The 20,605-nt window shown below is 50.2% G+C and overlaps 1 protein-coding gene across 2 annotated transcripts in view; it reads left to right on the forward strand.

Annotated features, from left to right (window-relative positions):
* The window catches only part of ATP9A (ATPase phospholipid transporting 9A), a 120,013-nt gene that overhangs the window by 59,846 nt on the left and 39,562 nt on the right, over nt 1-20,605 (forward strand). For both annotated transcript variants that reach the window (XM_020282080.2, XM_076010862.1), the window contains exons 10-14: nt 2,631-2,707; nt 3,822-3,982; nt 4,721-4,863; nt 5,840-5,952; nt 15,718-15,930. In XM_020282080.2, the coding sequence (XP_020137669.2) occupies nt 2,631-2,707; nt 3,822-3,982; nt 4,721-4,863; nt 5,840-5,952; nt 15,718-15,930 (707 nt within the window). The remainder of the gene's footprint in view (nt 1-2,630; nt 2,708-3,821; nt 3,983-4,720; nt 4,864-5,839; nt 5,953-15,717; nt 15,931-20,605) is intronic.

Genomic DNA, 20,605 nt, shown 5'->3' on the forward strand with positions numbered 1-20,605 from the left:
AGGGAAGGTGGCCCAGATGTCACAGGGCCAGGTGTTCTAGCCCAGTGCCTCTCAAACTCTCAGGGAGGAGGGGCCCGTGTGTCGGGTTTCCCCCTCATCTGTGGCCGATCGATCTGTGGTCCTCCCTCTGTGCGTGGCCAGTGTGCAGCCACACTGTGCGCCCCTTGCCGCACTGGTGTGACATGCCCATGGTCTGCACCCCGTTCCGTGGGCTCCGTCCTCTGATCACACGCTCGGACGTTGCAGCGACGTCTAATTGCTGTGAAGGTTCCTGAGCACCGTTCTCAGGTTTCAGCCGTTATTTTGCTGTGGGTGAGGAGCAAAGGGGTCACACAGTAGCCCTGACCCCAGACGGGACCACACTGCTCTGGAGAGTCGGCGAGAATTCTGTGAAATGCCCAACCACGGCCGTCCGGCTCGTTTGAGAGACCTGACGGGCGCTGGCCGGGAGGGTGGAAAGGACTGCGTGGTCTGCAGGCTGCAGAGGGTGGCGAGGATGTTGGGAGCAAGAAGGGACTGCAGGGGTGACAACGTAGGGAGAGAGAGCTAGGTGGACAGGTTCAGGTCAGCAGCATGTCGGGTTGGGCAGGGCACTTCAAGGAGGGCGTTGGGTGGGACGGGGCCGCGGTGAGCTGCGACACGTGCCTGTCTGAAGGGGTGGCTGTCCCCAAACACCAGCGGTTACGGCACGAGGAGTGTGGCCCCAGTGCCACCAGATCTTCCAGTTCTCCAGGAGAAGCCAGAGATTCCAGTTTGTTAAGTGAAATCTCCTGAATTTAAAAGTTGGCAGCTTACTCCAGACCTCGAGAGCAGAGCGCGGTGCAGACCCAGGCAGCGCGTGTGTGGGCGCGGGCGAGCGCTTCCTCTCTGGCAGTAGCCACACGGGGAGCAGGCTGGGCTTGGAGCCGTGGGGGCAGAGCTTTGGTCCTAAGAACGGGGAGGCATTGGCGTTTGATGGCATCAAGGGATGGGGGGATGTTCCATTTGGGGCTCCCCTTGTTACAGGGCCCTCTCCCAGCCTGGGGGTGGGACTGAGGCAGAGCCACATCTGCACAGGAGTGGACGGCGTGGCCGCGTGGCCGTCCGAGCTCAGCCCCGGCTCGGCTCCTGCTGTCTGACCATCTGCTCTGGCGACAGGGGCCGGCAGGGAGGGGCGCCTGCGTTCACAGGGGCCTGCCATCTGCCGGGAAGCTCGAGGCTGCCTGGCCTGCCATCTCCCTGGCCTGCCATCTGCCGGAGCCTCCCGGACGGACGGAGGCACATTGTGCCGGAGGACATTGTTCGCAGGCTGAGCGCTTTAACCCTGGGAGGGACTTCAGCACCCCTCCTCCAGTGTCTTCGGGGCTTTTTGTCCAGAGCCCCAGTCCCAGCCCTGGGTTTGGGGTTGGGCTCTTTTCCTGCAGAAGCGTTTGAACCTCCTTGAGTTGGTGCATCTCCCTCTGGCAGGGGTAATCCTGGGAGTGAGGGGGGAGAGGAGAGGAGGGCCCGTGTTTTCTTTTTCCTGCAGAGACCAAATTGTTTGTGTTTCTGGGCTCTTCCCAGAGAGCTTGGCAGGGCTGGCTCTTCTCCTGTTCCAAGTTTCAGCTCAGATGACACGAATTGAAACAGGGTCTCCGACCGCCCAGCGCAAACCGCACCCTCCCTCACCTCCCCCTGCGGGGGGTCCATCACAGCCCTCTCACGCGCCCACATGCCCACGTTGCTTGTTTCCTTCTGTTTTGTCTGTCTTCCCCACTGTGTCAAGCATTTTCTTGGCACACACGGAAAAGGAGAGACAGGGACGTTTTTGACAGGTATTGCCAAATTTCTCCCCAATTTACACTTTAGCCGACAGTGTGTACGACAGGGTCCATTTCCCCACCTCTTGGCTGACATTGAACATTCTCCGTCTTTTGAAATGTTCCCAGCCTTATCGGGATAAAAATGTCTTATTTTGCATTTTTTGGATCATTTGCTAGATCGAGCATCTTTTCTAATGTTTACTGGCCATTTTTTTTATTTCTTCTGTAAGTTGTTTGTTTTAGAAGCATCGATGCGTTTCCTTATTGTGCCCAGGGGGTTGGGGGAGGGCAGGGAAGTTCTCAGGAAAGAACTGTCATCTGGACGGACGTCCCCAGAATGGTCATGTGAGGCAGGGTATGAAAGACATCAGGCTCGCCAGGAAGAATGCTGTAAAAAGAAGGGTGTGTTCATAAGTTTCCACAGTACTTTGTGAAGATAGGAATGTTCTAGGCTCCTTGGCAAGCCTCTAAGGCCAGTGGCACAAAGGACAAAGTTCTCCGCCCCCCGTTCTCCTGCTGCTCGAAGCTGCCGGACCCCACGGACCGGCAGTGACCAGCGGAAGTTCCGCAGTAGGGAGAATGCTCTCTGTCTTCGCTATCCCGTGAGGCAGCGACTAGCCCCACGTGGCTGTTTTATTTAATTTTAATTGAATTTTTAAATTTAAATGCTCACCTGTCCTAGTGGCTGTCCTGCTGTCGCCATAGATCATCAGTTGGCCCCAGTGTAAAATTTCTGACATTCTCGTGGTGTGGGTGTCAGATTTAGAAAACTTTCTCTCAGGCGGGTCGGGCTCTTCTATGCGTGAGCCTGCCTGCCTGTGTTAATGCTTCCTTGTTTTTTCATTTTAGGAACCGTTGTGGGTGTTGTTCTTTACACCGGGAGGGAACTCCGGAGCGTCATGAATACCTCCAATCCCCGCAGTAAGGTGCGTGGAAGGCCCGGGGCGGCTCGGCCAGCTGGTGATGGCGTTGGTGGGGTGGGGGACCACACTGAAAAACAGGAACCCCTGACAGCGTTATTTATGCCAACATATTGTCTTTCCATGCACATATGTGTGCATGCGTGTATATACGCATGCATATGTACACACACACATACAGTAAATACCTAAATATGTATTCGCACGTATGTGAATACATAAACATTTGTAAAGCTTTTAAGTTAGAGCAAACTCCCGAGCGAGCGCTGAACTGTTTGCCACGTGCCGTGTTGCGTCTTTCCCCTGCACCCCGCTCTCCCCCGCTGCCCGGCGCGGAAGGGGCAGAGCCTGGTCAGACCCGCGTGAGCGGCGGGCTGTGGCACAGCACCCGGCGTCAGAGCTGCGGTCTGTCCAGTGCCCTATGCCGCCGCTCGTCTCAGCCCCAGCCGTCCTCCAGTTTGTGGGAGCCGGAGCTCTGCAGAATGAGGTCCTTGGTCAACAGCGCGAAGGAGTGCGTGACTCCCACACTCTGGTCACGTACACTCTGCCATTGCAGCCATCACTCTAACTGGAACGCCCTTTGTCTGAGGTTCTAGCCTCATGCTGGGCCGTAGTTCTGTGAAGTGATTGATTTGATGTGCTAATAAACACAATTTTTAGACTATGCGTGAAAATAAATGTTATTGTTAAAATAATAATGTTCATTAATGAAGCCCCTAAAAATCAGGTGCTGCCAGCGGCGTGGGCACCGAACCGTCGGGCAATAGCGAGTTCGTATATGGCACGGTGCAGAGAGTGAGGGCCGGAGTCATCTTACAGGCCCGCAGTGCAGGGCGGTAGAGGCCGTGCAATGTGTGGCACCAGCCAGCACAGCAGGAACTTGGTCGTAGGCTTCTGTGGTTACATTTTCTTTGGTTATAAACAACATTTTGAAATCAGAATGCTCTGAAGTCCCTTGGGGTCTCGGTGTGGAACTCCAGCCCATGGAAGCCCAGTGTTCCCCGACCAGAGGGATGAGGCTTGATGGATCCCGCCATCTTCCCTAGGTGGGGCTCAGCTGCCCCGGAGGGCTGTGGGTGCACCAGGTGACCGCACGCTCCCCTCCTCCTTCGTCCCGCAGATCGGCCTGTTTGACCTGGAGGTGAACTGCCTCACCAAGATCCTCTTCGGCGCCCTGGTCGTGGTCTCGCTGGTCATGGTCGCCCTCCAGCACTTTGCCGGGCGCTGGTACCTCCAGATCATTCGCTTCCTGCTCTTGTTTTCCAACATCATTCCCATCAGGTGAGCAGGGGGCGAGCTTGTGTTAGGGCGCTGTGACGTTTTCTTCTGCTGCTCATTCGGAGATCGTGGTTCTGTGGTTTAAAAGGAGCCAGTCTCTTTGTGGGGTGATGACCAAGAACGGTCAGAGCCAGGAGTGTGGCTACAGCATCGGAAGGGCCTGTTTTTCCCTGAACCACCCTTTCTTGAATCACTCTGTGCGCTGAAGATCTTTCCTTGCTGTGGCCGGTCCATGCTAGGGATGCCCTATAGAGTTGGTCCCATCTGCCGGCTCTGCAAGGGTGGCGGTGGCTGTTGGGGGTGCTGTCTTGAGAAGGATGCTGAGCCTGAGTCTGGGCTCAGCGGGATAGAATACTGCGATTGATCAGCAATGCCGGCCATGGATATGCAATGGGAGCTTGGTGGCACATGCCAATCGTTTGCCTACCCGATTTGGAGGCTGAATAAATGGATTTTATTTATTAAAAAAAAAAAAATGGAAAGGAAAAACTTTTTAAAGTAAGATTGAAACAACTACACTTTCTATATTTTAAGTGACTTTAGTAGGTAGCAAAAGCTTCAGGAAAGGAATGATTTGTTTAGTGCCTTATTTGATAGTGGTGTTGGCTCATATAAAATCTGTGGGTTCAGCCCCAGCTTCTGTAGGGAGTGAGTCTGAATGCCATGGCACAAATGTATGTAGACCCATGTTGCTCATACAAAGCCGTACAAACTTGACATCTGTTCTGCTTTTCTGACTAGTTTGCGTGTGAACCTGGACATGGGCAAGATTGTATACAGCTGGGTGATTCGAAGGGACTCGAAAATCCCTGGGACCGTGGTTCGTTCCAGCACGATTCCTGAGCAGCTGGGCAGGATTTCTTACTTACTCACAGACAAGACAGGTGAGCCACTTCCTGGGGCCTACCTGGGATTCCAGGTAAGAGAAGGTGCCCAAGGGCTTGGACCAGAACTCTTGGATTCTCCTTCTGGACGTATGAGAGATGCGTGCTGCTGCTGTTTTATTCTCTTCGGTTGTTTGGTGATGGGGATGGTAATAGCAGCACACCCTTACATAGGACTGATTGTGTGCAAAGCACCGTTCTGGGGTGTATATATACAGTGACTCATTCAGTCCCCCCCAACCTGTGAGTCAAGTCGAGTTCCTGTCCCCTTTGCAGACGAGGATATGTGGCACACAGAGACTAAGTGACTTGTCACAGGCACATTGTGGCCGAAGCAGGCTTGAACTCAGGCAGCCTGGCCTCGAGTCCTGGCCTCCCAGCCACACCTCGATGCGCTGCACCACTTAGCGTCAGCAGGATTGGGAGTGGGGAGATCTGTTTAACCTTAAGCTCTACTATTTAGTGGCCATGAGGCAGACAGGATATTGTCGCAGAGATCCCTGGGAAATTCGCCAAATCGGAGAACAGTGAGGTTTCTGGAAGGAGAGGAGCCAGGAAAGTTCTGGACAAGTCAGCATCAGGACTCCAGGGACTGTCTTTGTGGGGCTCTGCTGTGGGGTTGTGGCTTTCTGCTAAAAGTTCACGTCCCTTCCAGACAGAATCTGATTGGCCTAGAGTATGTCATGTGGCACATTCTTGGCCAATGGAGTGAGTGAGGCGCCCTGATTGACATTTCTCTTGGACCACCCCTTGGAACGGGCATGGCAATTTCCCCAGGGAAACCTCGGATGCCATTTTCAAAAGGGGACTAGGGCTCCAGGCAGGCGAAACGCCCCAGATGTCTACCCCGGTAGGGGTGGTGCTGACTCCAGTGTGTCACATATAGTGAACTCTCCAGAAATGGCAGCTGTCATTACTGTTAATAATAATCGACACCCTGGGACGTAGGCGCCTCACTCCCTGTCTCGTGTTTTAGGCACTCTCACCCAGAACGAGATGGTTTTCAAACGCCTCCATCTGGGGACAGTGGCCTACGGCCTCGACTCAATGGACGAAGTGCAGAGCCACATCTTTAGCGTCTACACCCAGGTAAGGCCTTCTGTTTCAATACCCCAAACAATTGCTTTCTGTTTTTTAAACGACTGTGTTAAGATAGAATGCACAAGGCCATACAATTGGCTCATTTAAAATGTACGATCGATTTGGTCTTTACTACATTCACAGAGTTGTACGACCATCGCCACAATTAGTCTTATGTTCATCGCCCCAAGAAGAAACCCCATACCCTTTAGCAGTCACGCCCCCTTCACCCCAACACCTCCCTTCCAAACCCGCGGCAACCACTAACCCTCTGTATTTCGGATATATCGCCGTTGGGTTTTTTCCCATCTTCCTTATCTCCAGGGTTAATCTGCTTTGCTGAAGTGCAGACCAGTGGGCATTGGGCAACACGTAAGAGAAAACTGTTTGTCCAATAACTGGTGCCAGAGAGAATCTAATGGTTGGTTATACTAATGGTGGAGTTTATGGACGTGTTTATTTTTCTTTTCCCTGGCCGTGAGCCAGATGATGTCAGTGGTGAATGGTCTGTCTGTGAGATAATCACGTGTCACGGACTTCAGCGTCTCATCTACATGCAACTCAGCCATCAGGGCGGGGAAATTAATTTCTCAGGTTTGACTTAACAACGTATCGGCTCATTTTTCAGAGAAAGGTATTACTGGCCAGTGTCCTCATGCTCCTGAAAGGTCGGACCGGTGGGTCTCCTCCTCTGCTGCTGCTCAGAACTACTGGTGGTTTCAAAAAAAAAAAAACAGACCAAACACAAGGGACATTTACTTGGGCCTGATACCCTAGAGCAAGGGTCCTCAAAGTACGGCCCACGGGCCACATGCGGCCCGCCGAGGACATTTATCCGGCCCGCCGGGTGTTTTTGCCGCCGCTGCCTGTCCTGCTTAGCAGCCGACTTGTCCCGGGCCCACAGTGCGCATGCGTGGAATGTGCCCCGCACTCTCCAACGGTCTGAGGGACAGTGAACTGGCCCCTGTTTAAAAAGTTTGAGGACCTCTGCTAGAGATTCTGGTTCTTCCAGACTGGGGCAGGGCTGGCTTCTGTGTTTTACAAGTGAGACGAGACGGGACAAACCAAGCCCTTGGTCATTCTGAGGCTCACCCATGGCCGAGGTGGACGCATGAGCACAGCTGCAGGTTACGGTGCCCGTCTGGAGTTAACGAGAGCGTGAGGAAGGCCGTATTTTGCTTACATTTGTCAAGTAACGATTCCACAGCCAGAAAGCCAGTTAACAATGTGAAGGAAGTATCTCCATATGAAGGTTAAAGGCAAAATCCCTGAATACTTTGTGACACGGTTATAGTCAACGTTTAATTTTCTGGAACATTCTCCAGCAGGTGCACCTGATTTCGAGGCTTTCTCCTGAAAACAGCAGAGCAGGGGACGGTGTGGCAGTGGGGCTGGATTTCGAATGGAAAACGGTTAATTTGATACGGCTCATGTCATCGTCTACAGCCAGCCAGGGAGCCCTTTGCATCCTCTGGGCTTGGGGGCAGGCATCGTGGCCGGTCCACGGACCCTGCTTGTGCTGTAGGGCTAGGGACAGACGGTGAGGGGCTTCGCTGGACAGGGAGGGGACGCCCCACAGTCCCCGTTTCCTTTCATTCTCTTGACTGTCTTTCTCTGCGTGGTGATCCCAGTGGGCGTGTCCAGGGCTTGCTGCCCAGCCCTGTCATGTCTCTCGCTGGGTGCTACCCATGCCCGGCTTCCATCACCCCGTGGGTGCTGATGGCTCCGTCTCTGTCTGTCATGGCCCTGACCTTTGGCTTGTAATATGCCTGCACGCTTGGCACCACGGCACGCCTGGCACTGCTGCGTGTGGCTCATCAGGACCCAGGGCCCCTCCCACCGTTCTTCCCTGCTCCCCGCACCTCCTTCCTGTCCCAGCACGTGCCGCCTGCACCCACCCATTGCTTCCATCACCTCCAGCCTCAGTCACTGCCCCTTGCATGGCGCCTGCTCCTGCCCGATCGCCCCATCACCTTTCGTCTTCATCCCTTCTCGCTCACCGGGCAGAGGCGACTCTCTCCCCTGTCTGACCGTGCGCGGGGACCTCCCGCACAATGGTCTCCCTGCTTCTCTTCCCGCTCTTCTCCCAGAGCCCGGGAGTGCCCTGGCACCGTCAGCTGCCTGGCGGGGCTCGCTGGGGTCCAGCCCCTGTCCCCTCCCACTCCGTGGTTGGGCCTCTGTTCCCGCTCACTGCTGCCTTTAGCTCAGGGGAGTGGCCCCACTGCTGCGTCTTGGGGTGGGCTCTTCCATCCGCGCCAGCAACCCCGTGTGCCTGCCGGGCTCCTTCCGAGGGGCCCGTTGTTTGCACTGAAGCGCCCCTCGACTCCCGGCTGAGTGTCCGTTTCTCTCCCAGACCCTTCCCAGGCGCGCCGACACGTTGATGGTCACATGAGACAGCTTCACAGGTGGCGGTGTGTACCCCGGCAGGAGACACACCCGTGCCCGTTTGGGTGGTATTTTACCAGCTCCTGGCATTGACAGAAGCCATCTCAGGATATCTGTGATTTCAGCTTTGATGGCTCATTTTTAGTTTAGCGTGCATAGCACCCTTTGTAGTGTTAAAAGTCAGAAAATGACGTTTCTTACTATGAACTCTACTCCTGCCTCAGTGGGAGCTCATGCACTGTTTTGCCCATCCTGGTCTTGAGTCTGACGTGGCGAAGAGTTGTGGGGCTCGGTCTTCTCCAGGCTGGGGTGAGCCCGGAATCGTAGTACGAACTGATTTGAGTGACGCTGTGCGCGTCTTTCTCTCGTGACGTCTGAAAACCCTGCAGTAGCACGTGATGTGCTGCTTCCGTGATGAGACGTGAAGCCTTTTCCATGTTTTTTTTTTTTAACAGCATCATTGAGGTGTAATTTACATACCACACACTTCAGCCATGTGACATGTACAGTTCGATGACTTTCAGTGAATTTACAGAGTTGAGGAAGCGTTGCAGGTATCCAATCTCAGCATGTGCCCACCACCCCGAAAACATCCCCTGTGTCCATTGCACTAGCTCTTCTGACCGTTGGAGCTTGATGATGGGGTTTTACAACAGTGTTTCTTCCAGTACAGTGTTGGGAACCCCTGGGCCAGGTCACTTCTGTCAGAGTCAGAAGCTCAAGGAGTCCTGCCCAGAGCTGCAGTTTTGACGGGGGAAGCAGCGATTCCAAAGTACAACGGAGTCCGAGGGCAGCTTCTGTGGAGCTAAGATTCACTCTTCTTTTTCAGAGCATCAGTATCTAACTCTGTGGGTTCCAAGGCAGAGCTTGCAAGATGACCCACGGGAGTGTGGAAAGAAAAGATCAGAGCATCTATTTTCATTTCACTTTCGTCTCCAAAATTAATGCAAAATCTCAATCTTACTAACAGTGTGGAGGTTGACCCAGGGTTTCCCCCCCCCCCCATATATCAGGGTTTGTCAGTTCTGGGCCCTGAAGTGTCCTGCTGAAGGAGCTAGAATTCTATGATTGTTTATTTTCAGAGTGTTGAAATGTGGATTGCGGTTTATGAGTGTCCAGGTGACTTGTTTTAAGGATGTTATTTAACTACACTAACCTCATAAAGAGAGCAGGTAGTTTTAAAAGATTTTTGCAGGAAAACTCCAGATTATTAATACAAGGGCGAGTAAACACCAAGAAAATGGCCCACGCGTTGTGAGATACAACCATAACAAGCTAAGGAGATGTGATGATTTTTCCCCTGGCTTATTTATTTATTGGTACCCTTTTAATTTTATTTTATTTTGGTGTCTTTTAAGAAAAACTACGATATGATTCAAAAACCATAAAATTTGCCATTTTAAAATATATGATTACTGGTTTTTAGTATATTCACAGCACCGTGCAACCATTGCTGCTGTCTAATTTCAGAACGTTTGCATCACCCTGAAAGAAGGACCTCATTGCTTGAACCCTTGATCTCCCTCTTCCATCCCAGCCCCTGGCAGCTTCCAGTCTACTTTCTGTTTTTCTGGATTTGCCTATTTTGGACATTTCATATGAATGGAATCAAACAGTAGGTAGCCCTTTGTGTCTGGTTGTTTGTTTAGCATATTTTCATGGTCCTTTCAGGTTGTAGCATGTGGAAATACTTCATTCCTCATTATAGCTGAATAGCAGATAGGGTGATTTGAAATTTAAATTCAAATCTATAATTCTCAGTGTCCCTTAAGTATATGTTATTTTGAGATGTTAGCTAATTGTGTGAGAAACACTGTTTGTCATTTTTATCATATCATTTTAGAATGTTATTTTTCTCTTGTTATATAACGCACAGTAGTACAATGATACTATTTATACAAAGATGAGTATACACAGATGGCAGGTACTCAAACTTTCTCCCAGTGTGTGTTATATGATCAAAACATTTCAAGATAACTGGTCTGTATTACCTAGTGTTTGCAGTAGTTTATTTTACTCCCCCCAGCAGGTGGGACTATCTTCCTTTAACTCTTGTTAATATGGATTTGAGGAAAAAGTGAGCAACTACAGGGAACAGGAGCCTTGTGGTGCTGCTTTTGTGTGTTCTTCTGGCCTGTTTTGTACATTCACATATTTGAAAATTTATATTTAAAGAAACATAATTGAGATTATTCTACACGCTTTGGTTTGTGAACTGTCATTTTTTCACTGAACACTTTGTCTCTGATATGTTTTAGGATTTGTTGTGAGAATTGGAATTTATTGACCTTTTTTTAAAAAAATAAGCGTGTGAGTTTGTGGTTTATTTTCCTGCACATGATGCATTCAATCCGTCAAGACTTACTGCGGGCCAGATAGGATTCTTCTCGCTTTCTGCATCCACAGGAAACAGCGAAGGTTCAGTTTATGTTTTCTTGAGGAAGAATTTTTTTTTAAGTCTGTGTGTCTTTCTCTGTGACGCAGAACCTACTTGTTTTTTATTCATTTAAAAAACTCACCTATTTCTTTCTATGCTTTTTACTGCAGAAGAGACAAGTAACACAGACGAGCACAAAGGTAAAACACTGAGATCACCTGGATTCACATCACCCAGCAATAGCCAACACTAACACCTGGGTGCCTAAAAATGCCAAAACCATTTGTTCTGCATTTGTGTGTCTGGACACATGTGTGCTTTATTTCTCTCTGTGTGCTTCTTTTATTCTTTTCAGCAAGAACACATCGTATTCTTGTAATTCTTTTTAACTGGAGCTGAGCATCAGAATTTCTTGTAAAAGTCTTCTACACAATTTTTTCTGAGCCGTACTGCATTCTTTGGGTACATATATTTTTAAAACTCTTTATTGGTTATTCTGAGTCTCGTCCCTGGTTAGGAACTACGGCCAGAATGACACCATCCACCTTTATTTTCACTTCTGTCAATGATGGTGCTTATGTTTAGTGGCTTTATAATACGGCCCAGATAGGGTCAGGCAAGTGAGAAACTCACCTAGCAAATTTAATGAGCTGCCAAAAGAACTCAGTAATCAGGGAAAATCATATTTTAATGCAGCATTTTAAAACGTCTAATGTAAGAAATCCGTGAGGAGCAAAATATTGAAGTTTTAAGTGAAAGCAGGTCCATCCTTGCTCTAGCACAGGGTGGCCTCAGGCACTCGCCCTGGTCCTGCCCATGGATTTCGAGTATGGAGGGTTTTGTGTCAAGGTTCCTGCCGTTGTATTAGGGTTCCCCTTATTGCCATACCGGGGCTGGATCACTCTGTGTGGTGGGGGCCGTCCTGTGCATTGTCAGATGCCCATAGATGCCAGTTTGCACCCCACCGCCCGTATGACAACTAGAAACGGTCCCCAGACGTTACCAAATGAGGAGCAAAAGTATCCAGCTTGAGAACGCGTGTGGGATCTGGATAAATTGAAATTTGTTGGCTTTGTCGTGCTGGTGATGTCTCCTGTTAAACAGTAAACATGGTATTAACTCAGTCAGTCTGTAGCTCAGCTGATTTGTTTGGAAGTGGTGGCTCTGAGCCTGTCCCTGTGGTGGTGGCCCTTTGGGGTTAATTAGTCATCACCTATGCACTTTTTGGGGGGAGGGGTGGGGCCTTCACAACAGAAGTTCCCTCTCTTTAATAGTGTACTGGAGCAACAGCAGCCCATTCATAATGTCCGTGAATACAGTGGTGCCCATCTGTGGCGAAGTTTTAACTGCATTCAGAAAGGAAATTGGTATTCCTGGTGACTCGACATTTAAGTTTTGTATTAATCTTTCCCGTAATACGGGCCAGAGTTCTCGTCGGGAAAGGCCCTGCCGTGGGTCATTAATGAGAAATGGAAGCTTATTTCGCGTGGGTCCCGGCGTCCTGACCGTTGGCTGGCTGGGATGCCGGGGCTGACTCTGGTGCCGTATGCGATGCCAGACACCTGCCCGGGGCCCGAGTCGGGGCCCTTTGTCCATGGGGATCTTTATCCCTGTCCCCACACGGCCCCATGCCCGGTTACGGGGTCACTCCTGACCTCGCCTTCGGCCCTCCCCTCCCTCCCCCCTCCGCAGGGGGACCAGCGGTCTCTCCCCAGGGCAGGGAGAGCCACAACCTGCCCCCGTGGGCACCACATCTGTTTTTGCTTTTCCCTGGCATTTTTTAAGCAAAGAAGACATGTGTGTAGGTTAAAGGGCCGATGGGGAGGAGGTTAGAGATAAACACTGAACGCTGTGAAACTCTTCCATATGGGGACCGTGCGGATGCCTGGAGGTGGGCCTGACGGGAGGCGTCACCCCAGCGAGGCCACCGGTGAGTCTCGTGGCTTCGTGGCACGTGTGGGTTGCCGCTGGGTGTGCGTGTGGGCCTTTTATTTGACGATCAAGGGAGGCAGTTTCAGCACTGATGATCATTCCCTCTCCTTCCCGAAACATCTCAGTAGGCAAGGTGTGTGGGGGACACGTGTTAACTTAAGAGAGAGAAATAAACGAATGTGGAGACCTCAAGCCCGCCGCCTGTGTTGCTGGTCGGGGCTGTTGTCCTTGTCCTGGGATTCGCTGTCGTTGGTCCCTCGATCTGAAAGTGAGTGAGGTCTTTGCGAAACTCTGTCCGGGGTTCCCTCTTTGCTTGCTTGGGAATCGGTTCACCTGGGCTACAAAATCCCCTAGCGCTGCGCGGTTGCGCCTTGGAAGTGTCAGTGGGAGCATCAGACTCCTGTGGACCTGAAGTCGGTGGTTTCGCAAAATCCAGGAGCTCGGGGAGGACGCCCCCCCTCGCCCGGCTGTCCCTTCAGACCCGCCGTCACCGAGGCTCGAAGCTCGCTGACTGCGGCAATTACGCTGTCAGAGGTCTCGGGACGGCCCCTGGCGTTCAGTGGCGACTCGGTCCAGGTGCTGAGGAATGCGGGCGAAAATGAAGACACATGTTTGCAGCTAGAACATAAATTACAGAACTTGAAAAAGAAAAGGTTCTTGATGTAGTCTCTCCAGTAGAGAGAACCTTCCTGTAAATCTTCGGTCTTCTTGGTAATTTTGGAGTTGAATTCTCTGTAATTAAAAGCACTTGGCAAGTAATGATTCATTTAAACCGGGAGTTCTGATTCATTACTCTAATTATTGTTACCATGCAGTGCCCTCTGGCCTGGAAGTGAAACTCGTGTGCTCCTGACACCAGAGGTTAACCGAGCAGGAAGCCGGAGCACTGTGTGTCCCCACAGTGACCAGAATAATTCAGTAATTGGCTAATTACCTGAGCGGTCTAATGCCACTACTAAAAATAGTATTAAAAAATTAAATGAAAGTCATTTTCTTGCTTCTTGTAACCCATCTGTTCTCTATTTCGGGCAGCCGTGTGTCACGGGTGTAAAACACGGCCCGTTCTGAAGGATCAGGTCCCGTCGCTTCTGTTGGATAAATATGTTTTTAATGAAATGTAGAGTCCGGTAACTCCACAAACATTTCTAGCTTCCAGGGTTCAGGTAGCTGTGGAGGAATTAATAGTAAGACTGTTACAGGCGATCCTTTGTCCAAATCCGTGATTTAAAAATCTAGAACTCAAGTTTGTCAACTGGACATTTATTTCTTCTTGAAAATGGAAAAAAAAATTCATGTCTGCTGAGGACTTGCCACCACTGGCTCAGGAATATTAAGTTATTAATTTGTTCATTTGTTCAGCAATTATTTATTGCATGCCAGGCACCGCCAGTACTAGGAGTACAGTGATGAGTGACTGAGACAAGCTCTCTCTGTTCCTGTGTTCAGACGGGAGAGAGAATCACCAGGGACACCAGCCAGGTTTGGACAGTGAAGAGAGGGACACTCGGGGTGACATGGAAGCACAACTTGCAGTGGGGAAGGCCAGTGGAGCAACCTGAACTGGGGGTTCAGGGGAGGCCTCTTTGAGGAGGTAACATGTGAATTGGGACCTGAGTGATGAGATGGAGCGAGCCGGCCCTGCAGGGATCTAGGGGCTGGCGTTCCAGGCAGAGGGCACAGCAAGTGCAAAGGCCCTGAGGTAGGAAGGAGCTTGGCAGTGTTCAAGGAACAGAAGGGCCGGCGTGGCTAGAGCAGGTGGCAGAGGAGGACGATGGCGAGAGGGGAAACTGGAGAGGTAGGCAGGTACCTGTCAGGTGGGCCCCACAGGCGGTGGGAGGGCATCTGGATTTTGTTGAACACTGAGCCACAGACTGTTAGCAAGTGTTTTTCTTCCCCAGTGGTCTTAATTTTTTATTATATTCCAAGGGAATGGAACCCTTTCTTCAAAGGACAGCCTACGAGCCCCTGATATGTGCCGCAGACAGGGAGAGACCCCAGCTAGATAGCGAGAGGCCGCGGCTGCCCCCTCCCATCCTGCCACACTTGGCTGTGCCGAGCAGGTTTTTCAGGAGCCCTGGGCCTCGGTGTGGATCCTGGGCTGAAAACCACCCCTTTAGCCCACTCCTCTCACTCAGACAGGAAACTGAGGCTCAGAGAGCAGATGTAACTCACTGGAGGTCACACAGCTGCTTAGGACCCATCCAGGAATAAGGCTCAGATTTCCTGGCCTTCAGCGCTCTGTTCACCGTGTTGCTTGCTCTTTGGAGGCTGAGCCGCGTGTTGACGGGTGATGGGAGGGTGGAGAGGGACCGCGTGTGCGGTGGAACTGCTCCTCGGGCAAGAGCTGGGGTGTGAAGTCAGCGCGGAAGGCAAAAAGTGAACACGGTTAACATCATTCTTCAAAGTCAACCTTAAGCAGGGTGCCGGAGCCACTCCGCAGGGGTTCCGTCTAGCCAGGGCATCGCTGGGCCTGCCCCGGGTCGCTCCTTGCTAACGATTGTTAGTTACCGCCACAGGGTGCCAGGTGAAGCAGCTGCCTTCCATTGCAAGCCAAGAAGACTGTAAACTTAAAAAACAGTGGCTCTAAACTGAGGATGCTTTTGCCCGTGGGACGTTTGGCAACGTCTCTTGTCACACCTGGGGGAGTACTGCTGGCGTCTCGTGGATCTAGTGGCTAGAGGCCGGGGACGCTGCCAACCCCCCGACAGCACACGGGGCAGCCCCGGCAGCAGAGAGTGGCCTGTCCCCGAGCGCAGCAGTGGCAGGCGCGGAGGCCCTGCCCTCACATGCCAGGACCCCTTTCGTGCAGTGGGGTCCCCGTCTTGTCGGAGGCCCCCGACAGCACTCTGGGGAAGACGGGTTCACCCTGTCCACAGGCGGCATGACGCCCGTTCATCAACTCGCAGTGGTTTCCTGTCTTTATTTCCCTTTTTCCTCCCTAGGCACAAACGATCGTCGTGCAGCTGTCCTACGTTTCGTGCGTGGGAGCCGTGGGAAGAGCGTTAACTTGGCACGGCCGCCCCCCCACGCTTCCGGACCCTTCCTTTCCCGCTCACCCTCCTTGTCCTCTCCCCCCGCAGCAGTCCCAGGACCCGCCGGCCCAGAAGGGCCCCACGCTCACCACCAAGGTCCGGCGCACCATGAGCAGCCGCGTGCACGAGGCCGTGAAGGCCATCGCGCTCTGCCACAACGTGACGCCCGTGTACGAGTCCAACGGGGTGACCGACCAGGCCGAGGCCGAGAAGCAGTACGAGGACTCCTGCCGCGTGTACCAGGCGTCCAGCCCAGACGAGGTAACCCAGGGCGGGAGCCAGGGTGGCGCAGGTTCAGACGCGGGAGGGAATCGCTCTTCCTCTGAGAGGGACGGTCACGGGCTTGAGATGTCCCCTGCGTTGGCGAGGAGTAAGAGGCCTTGTTTTGTGACTCAGAAGGCCAGTGCGAGGTCCCGTTTAAACCACATATTTTTTTTTTTTCTGAGACAGTGTCTCACTCTGTTGCCCAGGCTAGAGTGAGTGCCATGGCGTCGGCCTAGCTCACAGCAACCTCAATCTCCTGGGCTCAAGCGATCCTCCTGCCTTAACCTCCCGAGTAGCTGGGACTACAGGGCATGTGCCACCATGCCTGGCTCATTTTTTCTACATATTTTTAGTTGGCCAATTCATTTCTATTTTTTAGTAGGGACAGGGTCTCGTTCTTGCTCAGGCTGGTTTCGAACTCCTGATCTTGAGCGATCCTCCCTCCTTGGCCTCCCAGAGTGCTAGGATTACAGGTATGAGCCACCACATCCAGCCAAAACCATAAGTTTTTAAAGAAGAATTTAAATTTTATAAACCTAAATACAATTTGAAAATGTAAAACATTTAAATAAAAGCTTTATTTAAATTTTACATTTAAATTATTTAAATTCTGTACAGGCTACCCATTTAAAATATACAGTTCAGTGGTTTTTCAGTATGTTCACAAAGTTATATGACCACCACCACAATCAATTTTAGAATATTTTCATCACCCCCAAGGAAACTCCATACCCACTTTTCCCATAGACACCCCTCTCTTTTTCCTTTATCCTCTAGTCCTAAGCAAACACTAATCTACTTTCTGTCTCTGTGGATTTGCCCACTGTGGACATTGCATACAACTGGAGCCACATAATAAATGGCCCTTTGTGACTGGCCTCTTGCACTTAGCATAATGTTTGCAAGATTTCATCCTTTTCATGGCTGAGTAATATTCCATTTATGAATATTCTCCATTTTGCTTGTGCATTCATTCATTAATGAATGGACATTTGGGTTGTTTTCATTTTTTGGCTATTATGAATAATGCTGTCATGAACGTTCGTGTACAAGCTTTTCAATGGATATAGGTTTCCATTTCTTTTGGATATATACCTAGGCATGAGATGGAAGAGTCATAAGTAACCACTCTGTGTTTAACCTTTTGAGGAACTGCCAGACTATTTTCCAAAGTGGCTGTACCATTTTACATGCCTATCAGCAGTGTATGAGGGTTCCAGTTTCCCTTCATCTTGGCCAGTACTTGTCATTACCAGTCCTTTTGATTCTAGACATCCTGGTGGTGTGAACTGGTATCTTGTTGTGATTTCGACTTGCACTTCCCTGTGTGCTTATTGGCCATTGGTGTTATCTTCTTCGGAGAAATGTCTGTCCATGTCCTTTGCCCATTTTTAATTGGTTTGTCTTTTGTTGTTGAGTGTTAAGAGTTCTTTATATATTCTAGACAATCTAGAATATATAAAAAATCTTTATATATTCTAGACAATTCTAAGAAATCCCTTATCAGATATATAATTTGCAAATATTTTCTCCCATTCTGAGGGCTATCTTTTTACTTTTTTGATGGTGTCTTTTGAAACACAAAAGCTTTAACTTTGATGAAGTCCAGTGAACGGCGTACTTCTAAGTTGCTGTTCATATCTAGGCATATTCTATTGCTAAAACCAAAAGGATTCGTTTGACACTGTGTTCGGGAGCACGGGGCTTGGTAGCGCAGTTGCCTCTTTGGTGTTTGTCTGTAACAAGCTCCTGATTGCTTTCCTGCCTGGGGGTCGTGTCCAGGAATGCCCTCCGCATGTGCATGGGCAGAGCACTCACCCAGCGTGAAAATGGTCTCATGTCCTTGGTCCCCCTGACTCGAGTGTGTTTCAGACACAAGCCTCTGTTTCACCAATCTGTTAACATCTTGGCCTTTTTCCTCCCCTCAACCTTGAAATTTTTGTTCTGATTATAGAAGTGATTTTTATTTGGTGTAGAAAACTAGGAAATCTTAGAAAAATATAAAAAGGAAAATGAGTCCGTTGCAGTCTCATTCGTGAAAGATAACTCTAGCTGACTGGGTGTGCTTCAGGCCCCGTTTGAAGTGCTTTCTGGGTATGATCTCATTTAATCCTCCCAGCAGTTAAAGAGGCACTATTGTTAGTGGCATGATGGGTTTCGTGACTTCAGCAGGTGTTTTTGAGTGGGCAAGACAGTGGCCTGTGTCCCCAGGGAGAGGTGTGAGTGCCTCAGTGGAGCACATGAGTCCTGGGGTCCACGTCTGTGACGGGGAACCACACAGCCAGGCTGTTGTGAGGCTGTCAGTAAATCCTGTGGGTCAAATTGAACGAGTTTTTCTCTTCTTCTTCTTCATTTTTTTTTTTTTTAGAGATGGGGTCTTGCTGTGTTGCCCAGGCTGGCCTCAAACTCCTCCTGGGCTCAAGTGATCCTGCCAGGTGGCTGGGAGTACAGCCACATGCCACCACATCTGGCTTCAAATAAGTATTTTTAAGGCTCATGATAACAATGACCAGAGTGCTTCCCAGATTTTTTTTTTTTTAATCATTTTACTCTTTTACCAGTGTTAGGAGGACTCCCAGTTTTTTGGGGTTTTTTTGCTCATTTTGGGAAGGAGGGCGCTTCTCTGAGGGAATGAAGTGTTTTAAGGTTCCGGACTAACGTGCAAGTGTTAAGCGTGAAGCCCGTGGCTAACGGCGGCTGGGGGGACGGCGCGATGCAAATCTTTACGGAGTTCTCCAACGAAAGAACACTAGAATGTCACCTTCCCCGTCTTGTTCCTTCTTTCTCCTTTCTCGGGGCAGTGGAATTTGTTGTCTGGGACACTTCCCTTCCAGTCAGCGCGGTGTCTTTGGAACGGTTCAAGCTGTAAAACCCAGTTCATCTGTGCCTGTGGACATTCGTCAGTTCAGGGGTGAAACACGTTGCGGCTGCCGGTCGGTTTCTGGGACGGGACCCGTGTGCAGGAAGAGAGGATGGGGAGGGAGGGTCGGTCCGGATGAGCCCACTCACCTACTCGTACTTGTGCCACGGTTATTCCTGAGAACTTTGCAGGTTTATCATCACTGCTTTTTAGTCTGTTGGATGTTGTGTTCCCCTTCGGGAATGAGGGTACGATACCGTGGAATGACAGGTGTGAGGAAGGACCGGCCAGCGTCTTAGTAGCTATGGACCAGGAACCGGGAACTTACGGGTGTTGGATGGAGTTAAAATTTGAGCAAGTTCCAGATGTTGACAGTCTGATGAGCACTTCTGCCTGTGGGCCCTGGGGCTTGAGATGGCGTTTCTGGGGCCTGTCCCACACTCCTGTCTCCCCCCAAACTTTGACATATTTATTTCAGGGCCGTGCAGAGATTTTTCCACGAGGGTAGATCTTCCATGGACTGCCCGGTGCTTCTTGGCTCCTTTTTGCAAAGCCAGTAGTGCTTTATCTCTTCTGTCCATTGATTGTGCTCAGATTCAGATTCATCTTGTTTTTCTAAGATTCCGAGTCATGATTGAGGGGGAGAAAAGAGCTATTTGCCTTTGGCGTCTTCACAGAGGCCAGTGTTACCTTGTAGCTATCTTTTTTTTTTAACTTTATTATTTTTATAGCACAGTTATTTCCTGTCTATAGTAGAATATGTAAAAATAGAGACAAGAAAAAAAGTAAACCCTGCTCTTCCTAGAGGTGGAGCCCTTGTTAACGTCTTACCGATCAGCCTTCTAGACTGCTTCAGAGGTCGCCCGCTGCAAAATACAAGTGCATTTATATCAGTACATCACGAGACACGGAGGAGCCTGAATCTAGTTCAAGCGAAATCTCTCAGAAAGCCGTCCTGTTTCCAAATCCCTGTAGGATTCCACGGAGACTTTGGCTGGCTCTAGAATCGTGCCTTTGAAATTCAATATCAATAAAACATTGCCAGTCTAGGCAAGGTCAGTTTATGGAATACATATAGAAACCGGTGTTCGTTTGACTTGGGAGCTGCTGGAGTAATTTCTACCAGTTGGCGTAGGATTCATTTCCTGTAACAGAAAGCAGGATTTCCTAAATTTGTTTCCTGTGCACATTCCGCTTTGGAAGCCTTGAAGTATCTTCATTCAGCTATCGATTACAGCCCGCGGGGCGCTGGGCGCTGCCTGCCCCGTACAGTAACTCGCGGGGGAAATGAGATCGATGTAATCTGACCAGAGAGGAGCGAGGCTCAGACGCTGCGCAGGCGGTCTGGGCCCTGGCAGCGTGCCCACCCTGTCCAGGATACTCGGCAGCCTTGGGGGCGGGGTGCAGTGGGGAGGGGTCGTGATGACGATGCAGCTTTTAAAGTATTTATTTCTTGGTGTGAGTGGGCAAGGAGGTACTGTCTCATGAGCTGCTAGAATCAATCTTATGTTGAGTTCATTTGTCTTTTCCACGAATTCATTCGCATTAAAAAAACCTTCTTAAGCTAAAAGCTTAATCACAGGTACTGACATTCTCACTACAGGAAAAAGTAGAGATTGTAGATTTAAAAAAAAGCTGATAAAAATAACCCTTAATTCTTACCAGCTAGTGATAACCACTGTTTATATTCTGGTGTAGATTTCCCCAGATTTTTCCTAAATTTATTCAGATAGATGCATGAAGCAGTTGTAGTACAGAATCATACTGTAGTACATATCGTTAAATAGGAAGGAAGATAAATTAAGTAAAGTC

This window comes from Microcebus murinus, chromosome 16 (assembly GCF_040939455.1).
Source record: "Microcebus murinus isolate Inina chromosome 16, M.murinus_Inina_mat1.0, whole genome shotgun sequence".
NCBI lineage: Eukaryota > Metazoa > Chordata > Mammalia > Primates > Cheirogaleidae > Microcebus > Microcebus murinus.